This window comes from Nestor notabilis, unplaced genomic scaffold (genome assembly GCF_000696875.1).
Source record: "Nestor notabilis isolate BGI_N333 unplaced genomic scaffold, ASM69687v1 scaffold6575, whole genome shotgun sequence".
Lineage (NCBI taxonomy): Eukaryota > Metazoa > Chordata > Aves > Psittaciformes > Psittacidae > Nestor > Nestor notabilis.
Genome location: NW_009927884.1, coordinates 53,514 through 66,004, shown reverse-complemented (window position 1 = coordinate 66,004; position 12,491 = coordinate 53,514). Strand labels below are relative to the sequence as shown.

Below are 12,491 nucleotides of genomic sequence, written 5' to 3'. Positions count from 1 at the left end.
TGTAGCCAAAGCTTCTGTCCAGCCTTGCCTTCTACATTGCCAGGGATGGAGCATTCACCACTTCTTTGGGCAACCCATTCCAGTGCCTCACCAGTTCCAGTGCCAGCTGGTTAGAGTTGTCCTAGAACAGGCAGTTCTGTGGTCAAGGGCTCCAGTACAGCAAGGCAATTAAAAAAGTAAAGGACATGGCAAACAAGACCAGATCTTTCAGCAGTTGCTGCAGGTGTGTGAATCTAATATCATTGATGCTTTAAGGAGAATTGCAGATTTTAGTCGTACTTAGTCACATTATGTCCAAAAACACAGGTAGCTGAGCAATATACTTGGGTAACCCCAGGTACCATCTGTTACATATATTGTGTGTGCCTTGTTCTTGCCAACAGATACTGTTAACTTTATTCATTATAAACCTACAGCTATAGAAGTCAGTGACTGAGTAAAAATCAGGAGTAAAAGTCATTACTGAGTATAAATCATGTATACTTTTGGAAAGTCAGCTCCTGCATTAGTATTGGCCAAGAGCAGTTTGTGTCGTTCCTAATTTGCCTGGAAGAAGCCTGCATACATCTGATCCTGCAGGGACATCCCCTAATGCTGAAAATACCACAAAGTCTGTTTACCTGGAATGTTCAGAATATGAGCAAAACCTAATCCTAATTTTTAAAAGTTCAGGAGAATCAACATGGCATTTTTCAGCTCTAAATATACTGCTGGGAAACAGCCCCTGCTTTCAGTTAAATTAGATACTAACTTTAAGATAAACTTTGCTTCGTTCCAAAAGAAGTTGCCATTTCAATGCAGTCTTCTTGTCCTCTGCTAGAGCAAGGAATTCCTGGACCTATTAACAACAGGACAGCACAGAACACCTCAGCATACAGTTAGAACAGCAGCTCTGCAACAAAGTTGTGATGAAAAGAGCATCTTGCACATTTTTAGGCATTTCTAAGCTGTATGTTTCTCTTTAACATGGTGGTTTTTTGTGATATATCTACTAAGACTGTCAGATTCATCAAGATAAATTGCAGGGGGTTTGAGAATCAAACTTCGGGGATTGTAAATGTGTTCTCAGCAAAGTGTGAATTAATGAAAATGAAGCAGTATTCAGGGTGTTCACTCTTACATTTAACACATTTCTTCTTATTAGCAACTACTGACTTGAACTTTTGATTTGTTAAAAAGACAAGTGGGGGGGTGTGGGGGCGTATATCCATATGTACATGCAGTTTTTAGCCAGTCCACACAAATATACAGAAAGAACATTTACATACATTTGTATTTTTCGTCCAGCTTCACAGCTCAGATCAAATAAAAACAACCTGATTCCTTTCTACTTACTGTGCATCCTAATGCTTCCTCAGCCACACAGTCAGACAGGTAACAAGAATGAAGAGTGCCTGTGTGATCTGTCACATCAACGAGTATCTCAAAGCTTGCAAAAGTTGACTTTAAATCTGCAGAGATATCACTGCAGAAAGTGCATGTGTTTGACACTTCGTTCACTATGAAATGACATGTTGAACTGAAACATAAGAAGATAATTAATATGTTTGTGCATTTCCTCCTTGGTTGAGATGGTTTTCTAGACTGAGATTTTCCAAGAGACTTTTCATCTTTAAAGACATTCTTCATCTTTTAACCTCTTAAGTCTGAGACAAAATGGCCTCTTTCTCCTTCGCTCCTCTAGGACCAGAAAAAGCAAGTCATTCATAAAGCCCATCCTCTTCCTTGCTGCTTGTGGAAGTCTACACAGCAGACATCCACATGGCATCCTCCAGAGGATGTTTAATTCCTTCTCTGGAACTGGACTAAAATGCTGTTCTATCTAATTTAGATCAGGGGAGCATGGACAAGCACTTCTTAATACAGATTTAAACCAGGCACTTGCTTACCATCTGTTGCGCACAACTTTAGATGCATTATCATCAATGTCCAGGGTAGAAATGTAGCCATAAATAACTCCATAGATGGGTTCAAGTTTCACATCACTCTGCAAAGCTTTTTGCTTCAGCTGTTCCACAGTATAAACATCAACTATAATCTCCACTAGAAGTTTAAAAGACATGTTAAGTGCATCTGAGAAAGAAACAGTGCAGAAGAGCAACAGCAGAAAAGGATCTTGAGGGAATAAAAAGGAGAGGATTTGATCTAAAGCACCAGAAAAGCCCCCCCACACACACACCTTTTTGAAGCAGCCTTATTGTTTAGGGACAAAATAATAAAACAAAAGGGGAGTAGGAATAGAAAAATATCTACTACTTCATCTTTGTATCCCTCAAAATGAGTTTGACAAACTTTCCATCTCCATTTTTTGTACTCATTGTATAGACACCGACCCTGGCTATACAGAACTGATGATATAAGGGACAGCCTCAGTAACAACAGTCCAAACTTGAAATATTCAGCCACCTCGGTTTTGTTTCTGTGAGCACACAGAGGAAGAACTTGACACTTCAGCTGCATTATGAAGCTATGCTACATAGTTCAGTAAAACTCAAAGAGTTAAGATTCGTGCTTACAGTTAACGGAGTCTTTTGAGGGCTGTATCATTTTGTCACACAAGCCTCCTGATTGTGCACTCTCTTTTATGAAGCTGAAGAGAACATTTGCTTCTGCTGTTTCTTGAAAAATGTATTTTTTAATGTTATTAGTACATGTAGCATGTTAAAACAACAACATAATTATATTTTACAGCTTTTTATGCTGGTAGCACCAACACGTGGTCTCTTGGAATGAGCCAAGAGATGCTTTTCTCTTTAACTGTTAGTGTTACATGGAATATATGAAGGTTGCTTAGATAAAATAATAAAACAAATAAAAAGATTAAACAGTGGAAGCCAAAAGCATTGGTCACTACTACTTAGCAGACAAGAAGCTTTCTGAGGCAAGCAGGCAGGAGAAACCAGACCTCCAATGGATTCATTCATGCATTCTAGCCTAAAATGACTACTAACAGCAAAGCATTGCTGCCCCAGCTCTTACCTGGATTAGTTGTAATGATGGTTTTTGATATCACAGTTGCAGTCATACAGTTCCTAAATTTGTCAAAATTTATTCTCACATCTGCTGCAAATATCACTGTGCACAAAAAAAACCCCCACCAAAATGTTATTGAAGAATAAATATCACGTGAAGAGCTCCAGTAAAAACACAAACCCCAGACTATTATACCTGTTTCTCGTGGGACCCAACTCTGTGCAAGCTGGATGGATTCATTATCCCAACTATATTAAAAGAAGTTAATGCATGAAAACATTTTTGAAACAACACTGAAACTGTTTGACCACTAAATAATACAGTTATAACTGAATTGATCAAAGGGGACACAACTCCCTTGTTACACGGACACACAAATGAAATGCCAGGTGTAGCCACAGGCATCTATTTTGCAGCCACCCAGGATGCTTTATGTACAGTCTAACCCAGTCCCTGTTCATGCCAAGCAGGATAAAATAAAGGGTTATTAGATTGTTCAAAATGATTAAATACAGAATATACCTGGAAAAAATACTGTGTTTCAGAGCTTGGACAACAGTAATTTCTAACTAAACAAATCACAGATAAAATAACTGCTTATCAGCTGAGCCTCTTCTGTGGGAACAAGGTGATTGCTTACATCACTGGGCCAGATGTTCAGCCAGCTTTCCAACACTGGAATCCTTGTAACTGTGGATGATGAGACTCGAATGAGGTCAGTGGTATCCCTCAAGAATGATAATTTGATGGCTAGGCCCCTCGATGAAATCTCATTCCATTCCTCATCAGTTTGGATGGTAAGAATGCTGCCAAAGCATGGTTTTGTTCTGGTGGGTTTTTTCTTAATCCTTGGAAAATGGTTTAAGATATTTGCTTTTCATTTAACATTGCTCTGACACCTTTTCAGTGATGGCCTCTGAGGTCTCTTCACTGCAATGCTTTTGCTCAAGGGTTTCCTGAATCTCTGCCTCTACTGAAGGTGCCGTGAGTGTGCAAAGGGCACAGCTGAGGGGAAACACAGTAACACCACCTCTTCTCTGCTTCTGAGCACTCCTGAGGTGTACAGGTCTGTATCACCACATACCAGCACTGAAACAAGACTGTTGGAGGTGCTGCTGCAAGTTAACATCAGTGGCAGCTCAAGGGCTAGCAGACTTCATACTATAGCTGCTTATGAGTGTTTGTGTGTAAACATTAACTATGTTAAGCAATACATGGACTGGTAATACAGTTTCTAACTCAGACACAGAGCACAATGCTATCTTACTACTTCTACTTAGGGAACAAAGGTCATTTCCACCAGCAAAGAGCAAACCCACTGCAACTGAGTGCCCACATACCCTTGCCCAGAGATAAGCCACAGGTTTATTAAACAAACAACAGGCAAAATGCAAATATTGCTGTGTAAACAACTCACTGTTTGCATGGATAAATGGTATGGACATAGCTATGTTTGTAAATGGGATACAGTGTGAAAATATGGCCAAAGTAGCATCAAAATGTTTCTGTGTTATTTTAAACACTTAAAAATTCTTCCAACCTATTTCTGTTCCACTTGTTCATTCTGCTTGGCTTCAAAAATGCAACATGTTCCTCCTTCCCCCCCTAGTATGTGGAAGACATGTTGCCTTTGCAGCTGGTTTCAAATGCCGTTGCCTGAATTAGTTCAAATTTCCACATTAAAAAATGTAACTCTTTGGAGCCAAGCTTCATTTTGCCATCATTGAGCTTGCAGTCTGTCAGCAGGTCATAAATGTAGACAATATATACAAGGTCACTCTAATGAATCTCTTTTTTAAGCCGCTGGTCATCACAGTTGCCACCCAAATAACAATACATTTAACAGTGTTGCAGCAGTATGATTTATCGTTAATTTCTTTACCTACTTCTGCATTATTTTGTGTATTTCACTGAATTAAAAGAAAACCATTTTACCATACTATTGGAAAAGACATCTCTGTTTCATCATACAGCTTTACTTCACACCTCTGACCTTTCCTTTTGTCTGAAGTCATGAAATACTTTGGTTCCCCAACCTTTAAGAAGAAAGAGAAATGGTCACTTTTCCTCTACCAAGTGTTTGGGAGAATGAAAGTGATTAGAAAATAGAGGAGTTACAAAAGGGGAGGGGAACCCTGTAGACCACTAAAAAACCCAAACCAAACAATTTGGTTACCCATGGTACAGTAGAAAAACATGACTCCTGTGGCTCCTGAACTTACTGACATGACAGCTGCAAGCAGATTAAGGATCTTTCCATCAAGGCTTTGTCCATTCGCAGTGATATCACCCAGTGAATAATAATCCTGAGGGTCCTTGACAGGCAGATGCAGCAGGGAAAGCAGTTTGGTGTCCATTTCATAACAGGAAAACGTTCTGACAACTGAATGGTTTTCACTGAGGATTAGTTTGTAGCAACTAGATAATATACACAAAACAAAGCACATGGATCAACACTTCACTCATCAGTGTAAAATGTTCATTCAATTCACTTGAGGAAATGACTGCTGATCTGTTCCTTTATTGTTTTCATTGTTTTCCTTGAAGATGTGGAAAAGTTGGAATTAATTTGTTTTAAAATAAAACTATGTACTTTTCTCTTGTGGAAGACGTACTGTCACGTACTTTATACTCAGAACTGAAAAGCCAGCATGAATTGCTAGCAATGTACAATGCATATTTCAAACCTTTCAGCCTTTATCAACCACTAAAAATAAAATCAGTTCTGAAATGTCTGTAATCCAGGTAATTGAGAGGTTTTGGCATCGTGACATAACTACAGTCAGGCTGCATTTGGGAAGGTGCTTTCAAAAGTAATAGCTCAGTGACCTCAGGAATGTTTATAATGCACTGTTAGCCAGCAGAAATGAGATAGAGTTGATATATTCTGGATAAGTATATTTTTAAAACGCTTATGAAATACATAGGTTTAAGAGGAGCACTTACCCTCGATGAAGTTTCTACCTGACATTTGTTCCTTTACTTCTTTCTCCTTAGCCAGGAAGTGAGTGTAACTACTACAGCTACACATTTGTTACAAAGCTTAGAGATGGTCAATAAACTAGAACATAAAACTTCCTACTTCCCAATTTCATTTTGCAATATTATTATGCCTGCCATATGATTTAAAATCTTAGAACGAGACCAGTTAGGAAAGAAACCCTCATTAAAGATCAGGTGTGTTAGTCTGTATAACATCTACATCTTAATTATCTAAATGAAATTAGAACATATCTAAATTATGACTTGCAATATTAGTTTCATGTATGGCTTCAAGTTGTTCAGATTTTAGAGAATACACTGAAGGACAACATATGTGCATCAATTTCAAACAACTCTAGCAGACTTTATTCAAAGAATTAAATTTACTCTCTTTAGTTACACAGAACATTTTTACCTTGTGACCACATACTGAGAAATATATTCTCCTTTGAGATATTTGACTATAGAGGGTTGAATTCAGAGAGGAAGGTATAGCTACATAACACAACTAGCCCCAGATCCTTGGCTGGCAACTAAAGCAAGTATTAACTTTGATCTTTCTGGAAAGAACTACCAGTCTATGCTTTAAATTTACCTGGGAGTTGCAGGGTTGAATTTTTCTTCCCTTTCTGCTTCCTTTGACTGAATTAAAGGATTTTCAATTGTAACTAAAATAAAACATTGATAAGTAATGTTAGAAAACTGAATATAGATAGATATAAAGAGAGATGCTTTTAAAAATGGCTGTTTTCAAGGTTGATATGGAAAAGGCACGCGCAATAACTGCTGCCAAATGTTTTCTTACTGAAAACTGTGTCTGTCCAGACAGCTCATGTTATAGCCAGACTCCCACAGGAGTCTTCAAGACACTGAATGGAAACGAACCAACACCGAGTTCTCGTGTGTGTACTCTTGATAGTCAAGGTTTTATCCAAACACTCTGATATAACAACATGGGCAGCAAAGTCTATTAACTTAACAAGATAAAAGCACATACTAAAAATAAATACAAGATTTTTGTTGTGTCTTTACGAACAATCATAGTCACACCCAAAACTAACTAAATGCAGACAAAATAAAACACCAAACTACAGAGTTTATTTTTCATCATTTATAAGAACCAAATATAAGAATTTAGATCATTAACTCTAGGTAAGGTCTGGGTGGCTGCATTCAGTGGGTTTGTGTCTGGTCTTTTTGTTGACATATTTACTGGTTTTGAATTTAAATCCTTGAAATCTTACTCCTTTCCTCTTTATACTTAACATAACTGAACAATTTGTTTCCAATTAGAATGTTTTCTGAGTCCTCAGAGAAAAATAGAGCAAAACCACAAACTCATAACACTGATGTACTGGAAGAAATACCCAAAACACATTCAAAAGAAACCGTTAAGAATAAACTCCAACTTACCACAGTCACCAACTCTGAAGCTTTCTGAAAGGGACCTAATGTACTCTTCTTTGCCCCAAGAATTTACATTTATAAAGTAAGTTGGTGAATCACGAATAGTAAAACTGAAGGTGTATCTTTCAGAACCAATGTCTGCAAAAAGAAACAGTACTGTTACAGTTCACTAGCACAGCTTGATTTCGGTCTCGAGTATATGGATATAACCTGGTATTTGGAGGTTTTCCTGTGTTTTGTCATGAATTTACAGCCCGCAATCTGGTGAGTCCCACTAGAGGTCAGCAGACTGTTCAGTAAACTCACTGGTGTTCACGAATGGGGGTTATGCTACTGCTGGGGTTGTGCCTGCACCACCCCATCGATGCACATATTCACTTAATTTTGGGTAGCGCCACATAAACTTACAGATCTAATGAATAGAAATAGAAGAACATCCAATGCATTCAAGGCAAACACATAACCAGGACTAATGCAGGAAACAGCGCTATGAATGAGTGCATGTACTAGCCCAAATTTTGTAGCAGGTAGGTTGTCTTGAGATAGCTGTGCCCAATACAAGGCCACCACAATAACATACAGGCCACCACGATGACACACTGTCTGCAGTGTGCTGCAAAACCCAGGCAGTATCACTGTCCAGATAGTACCAAGGGTATTAACTGAAGAAAGCGAAGTGTTTCCAGCTCTGTGGAAAGTTCAGGATTAAGAGGGTGTCAGTCACTTTTCTCTTTCAGCTTCTCATGGATCATACAGCATTATGCAATACGTTATTTTAAATTATCAATGAAAACTGTAGTGACCTGCATAGGGTAATCAAATATGATGGCAGTTCCACGGGGGCACAAATGAACACGCTTTTCACACTATGCAGAATTGTCTCTGGTGACAATGGTGACTTCCTTCTAAAAATCCACCTCCAGAGCAGCTCTGCATGGTGACAAGGCCAATGAATAGCCGAGCCCTTCACACAGGGCTGGAATGGGTCTTTAGGACTGGATATGCTTCCTAAGAGCATCTGTATGAACCCTGAGCTGTAGATATGTTGCTTCAATTTCTAACTAATGCTGGGTTAACAACATATTATTCATATTTTTCCTTTAGGAGTACACAATAAGATGAAGCTGGTGCTACTCAGACCAGAAATTAGTTGTTCCACTCCTCAAGACATCTCCTTAACATTTCCGTTTTAAGAGAGAATGAATACAAAGGGTCCAGATCAATTCTGGCACTATTTCTATCAGTGGCTCTGTATCAGCACTATCTTATTCAGACCCTGAAACACTTCCATGATGGAGTTTTTCCAAGCAAAATCTAATTGATAAGGTTTAGCCAAACTGATGGTGCTCTTTCATCTTGGTTCCCGAACACACACACACATTTCTTTTGTGTATTTTTACTCTATACATTTTACACTAAGAAGTCTGTTTATCATTTAGATGTTGATTTTAGTCATAGATGCCAAATTATACTGTATAAGAAAATGAAGTAAAACCAGTTAAAAGGGACTGTACTTTTTCTGTCTGGAAAGCCTCTGACATCTGTTTTCCCAATAACCACACCGATTACATTCTGAAAAATAAAAAGATTATAGAATACAAGTATTAAACACAGATGTATGTGATGAATTAGATTTCGTGGACTTGTACTCTACTGATGATAATAAACATGTTTCTGACTAGTAATCATGTTAATCTATTTATTCCACAATGCCATATGAACTAAGACCTAAAACATAAACATACAATTTTTCCTTAAGAAAAAAAAAGAGTGACTAATAAAAATATTAAGAGAAATACATCTGGTTCTGGTTGTAAAGACAATAGGAGGACAAAAGTTCACCCAAAACATTCACTATTTTGGCTGCTCTACAGCAGTCTCTGCTCAGGTAGGCAGCAATCTTGTTGTTTCATGCTCTATGCACAGGTCTCAGATCTCCTTAAATGCACCATGAAAAGTCTGGACAGGATTTATTCTGCAGTTAAGTATCCAAGGTTTCCTCTGCTGTCAGCACCGAGATCCACATGTGCACATCCACAGGGAGGGCCATTTATCCTGTCCTCAGCTAAGCAACATCAATTTCTACAGGTGCCTCTTCCCTGCTGCCTGCCTCTCATAACCAACTACAAAGGGAGTGCAGGCAATGAACTTTCTGGATGATCCAAAATAAAATCAATCTTATTCTGCTTTGCTAAACCTGTATTTGTTATGCAAAAGCAGCCCAGTCTCAATTGTCAAACAAAACTACTAGGAGCAGACACACATGGGGAGAAAGATATATAAATATATTTATCACTAATATATAGCTGTGTGCTGATGGGGTTTCTAAGCAAAAAGGTTCTCCTCAGTAGAAGAGTATTGCAGTGCTAGGTTGGGATTTAAGAAGTAAGCAATAAAAGCTGCTTTGGAAGCAAGGCCAGACTGACATTGCAACACTGCAGAAGCCCTTCAAAACAAAACTTCCTCATCCCAGCAGTCAGCCAGCAAGGAAAGGGGCAGAGTAACAGTTTAATAAGCCACACAAGGTGAATTTTGCCCTCTTCACAGAGCCATGCAACCTACTGACTGTAACAATACTGATGTGTGTTCAAAAATGAGATCTTGTGTTCCCAACTGACTTTGAATCACTAGATGGAGCAAGGTAACTGTCTTATCCTACAGTGATGGGCACGAACTCATTAAGAGGATGTATGTGTCCGGCAGTGTAACATCCTCTTTCTTCCAAGTCTTTCTAACAGAATACTTTCTGTCTGAAAACAACATGCAGTGATTTAGATTAGGATTTGATTTTTCTCTTCTTGGTTATGTTTCTTAAAAATAAAATAAAATAAAAATCAATTGGATCAGAGTGCAACATACCCTGTACTGCCAGTCTGAAGAACTGACATTTAGAATGACTCTTCACGTGAATTAAGCTGCTATAAATCTGTAGTTTCCAAAAGAGGTCTCCCTTCTCCCTGCTGCAAACACATTCACCTCTCTCTGGTATTAGCACTCAGCCTGCGGAGCAAGCTGCGAGAAGGAAGTGATCTGGCTGGAAACTATTTTAAGGGGGGGGTGGTGAGGAGAAAGAGGGTAGAAAAAACTTCCAGAGATCATTTCCTTGATCAGCTCATTGTGCAACTACACAAGCACCAGTTTCACCGGGGGAGGAGGAGCGGAACTGCCTGCAGGAGGAAGCAGGCCAGCCTGCCTTTTTTGGCAGGGCATTGCTTAAGGTTGTTCAACCGAATCATGAGACTACAGCATTAACACACTGAAAGTTTCTGGGGCTTTGATCTATTTCACTGTTAAAAAATAAACTGCAAAGGAAAATAACTATATTTTGATACTGTGAATGATGTGTGCTCAGCTGCTTTAACGTCCTAAACACACACAGACCTTTCTACCATGAGATATTAGTGAATTACTTTTTATAAAACTACTTTCTTTACTATAGCCTGTGGTCCTGTGAGTCCATATGTTGCTAATTGCAATACTCTAGATTAGTTTTCTTTGTAAAATAAATGCTTTTAACTGAGTTAGGGGATTACTCGATTTGAGAGTAACTGGGAATGACAGATTAAATGGGCTTTGCTGGAGACCAGGAGTTTATAAAAAGTTGGAAAGAACATACAATACCGCTCTGAGGGGATATAAACCTCCTTCTTCTAGTTCATCCCTTTTCCATGATTTCTCTTTCAGTTGTTTAAAATAAATAAGGGGGGAAAGGATATATTGTGCCCCTCCCAAATAGAAAGCTGTGGGAATAGGAAAACTTGGTTTTGCTCTCTCCACAAGCATCTGGGCTTCCACAGGGCAGCTACTTTAAGTCGCATGGGGAGACAGGGTTGGAACTCCTCACTACAGCTCATGGGGTATCCGTGGGGAACTGCTGCCTCTGTTTAGGTCTCGAGGCTCCAGCTCCCAGCAGCACTGAACACTCAGAAGACACTTTATTGCTGGTGGGCTGCACAGTGATGGTGGGAAATACTGCAACAGAGAATAATGTGATCTTCTCCTTCCCATATCAGGATATCATCTTGGAGAGCTAAGAATGAAAAATTGTGCTCCCCAGACTTCCTGTTTTTTATTCAACCATCTAAAACCCAAGGAGAATAGTACTGAGTTTTAAAGCACATTCCCCATTCAGCTCTTAGTCCAGTGATGATAGTCATCCCTCATGTCAAGACAACACCACCAAAGAAGTCATATTCAAACATCTGTATGAACCTGCCAACCATAAAGCTTTGCTGTTTGTCAAGTTTACTTTTTGGTTCATCTTACTCTCCTGTCCTCCCACAAGCAAAATTCTTAGCTCCTTGTAAACTGACAACCACAAAACCTGTTTTTTGTTCTAAAGGAACAGAAGTGATCCTCCCTGACATGCAACTGTGAGATTTTTATCCAGTTAAAACGCCATACCATTCAACAAGAGTTTTGTTTGAATAATCCAGGACTGTGTTATTTAGCTCAGAGGGATTGAGCACACAAGTAAAGACTGCAGGACTTGGGTTCATAGCTTGTTGTGAAAGACTATTGTAGGTTACAGATGTATTGTGACTACGTAATGCTGACTCTGTACATGTCTTTACTAATTCAGCCTCCATTTAAAACATTACAAAGAAGCCTCTGATACTTTCAGACACTGAATTGTCCAGTCAATATCTATAGTTGTGGCATCCACATACTATGGACAACAACAGCATCAATTTTCATTTTGCTGCTTTATCCACAAAGAAGGTAAGGTACTTTATATCTAACAATTATACTAATGCTGTTAGTATCTAAATACACATCAATTACATAATTTTGCAGTAATATAATACGGTCATATACAATTTCATTTGGGAACAAAAGTACTATGTCTATGAGACTTACAGGACGAGCAAGACTTGGATGCAGATCTGAAAGTGCGACAAAGTCCTGTGTTGAACCAGAATAAGCCATTCTTTACCTGTAACTTGAGAGAACTAATTTAGATGTTTTAAAAACCCAAACAAACCACTTAAAACCATTCATAGTGAGAATAACAAGTTATTTTTTAACACAAATGTTTTGACCTAAATAGCATCTGTTTTCAATAACTTCCAGCCATCTAAAGTAGACAATTCTTTATAGCTTGTATTTGGCGAGGTAAGTTATGAATT

The 12,491-nt window shown here is 38.6% G+C and overlaps 1 protein-coding gene across 1 annotated transcript in view; it reads right to left on the bottom strand.

The window, feature by feature from the left end:
• MEIOB (meiosis specific with OB domains) overlaps positions 1 to 12,291 on the bottom strand; it is a 12,790-nt gene extending 499 nt beyond the window's left edge. Inside the window, exons 1-12 of the mRNA XM_010014264.1 lie at positions 12,223 to 12,291; positions 8,877 to 8,934; positions 7,369 to 7,500; positions 6,551 to 6,623; positions 5,196 to 5,391; positions 4,909 to 5,009; positions 3,169 to 3,221; positions 2,980 to 3,075; positions 2,517 to 2,618; positions 1,890 to 2,043; positions 1,336 to 1,519; positions 752 to 838 (exon numbers count right to left, since the gene is read on the bottom strand). Of these exons, the coding sequence (XP_010012566.1) occupies positions 752 to 838; positions 1,336 to 1,519; positions 1,890 to 2,043; positions 2,517 to 2,618; positions 2,980 to 3,075; positions 3,169 to 3,221; positions 4,909 to 5,009; positions 5,196 to 5,391; positions 6,551 to 6,623; positions 7,369 to 7,500; positions 8,877 to 8,934; positions 12,223 to 12,291 (1,305 nt within the window). The remainder of the gene's footprint in view (positions 1 to 751; positions 839 to 1,335; positions 1,520 to 1,889; positions 2,044 to 2,516; positions 2,619 to 2,979; positions 3,076 to 3,168; positions 3,222 to 4,908; positions 5,010 to 5,195; positions 5,392 to 6,550; positions 6,624 to 7,368; positions 7,501 to 8,876; positions 8,935 to 12,222) is intronic.
• Between the last annotated feature and the right edge of the window lie 200 nt (positions 12,292 to 12,491).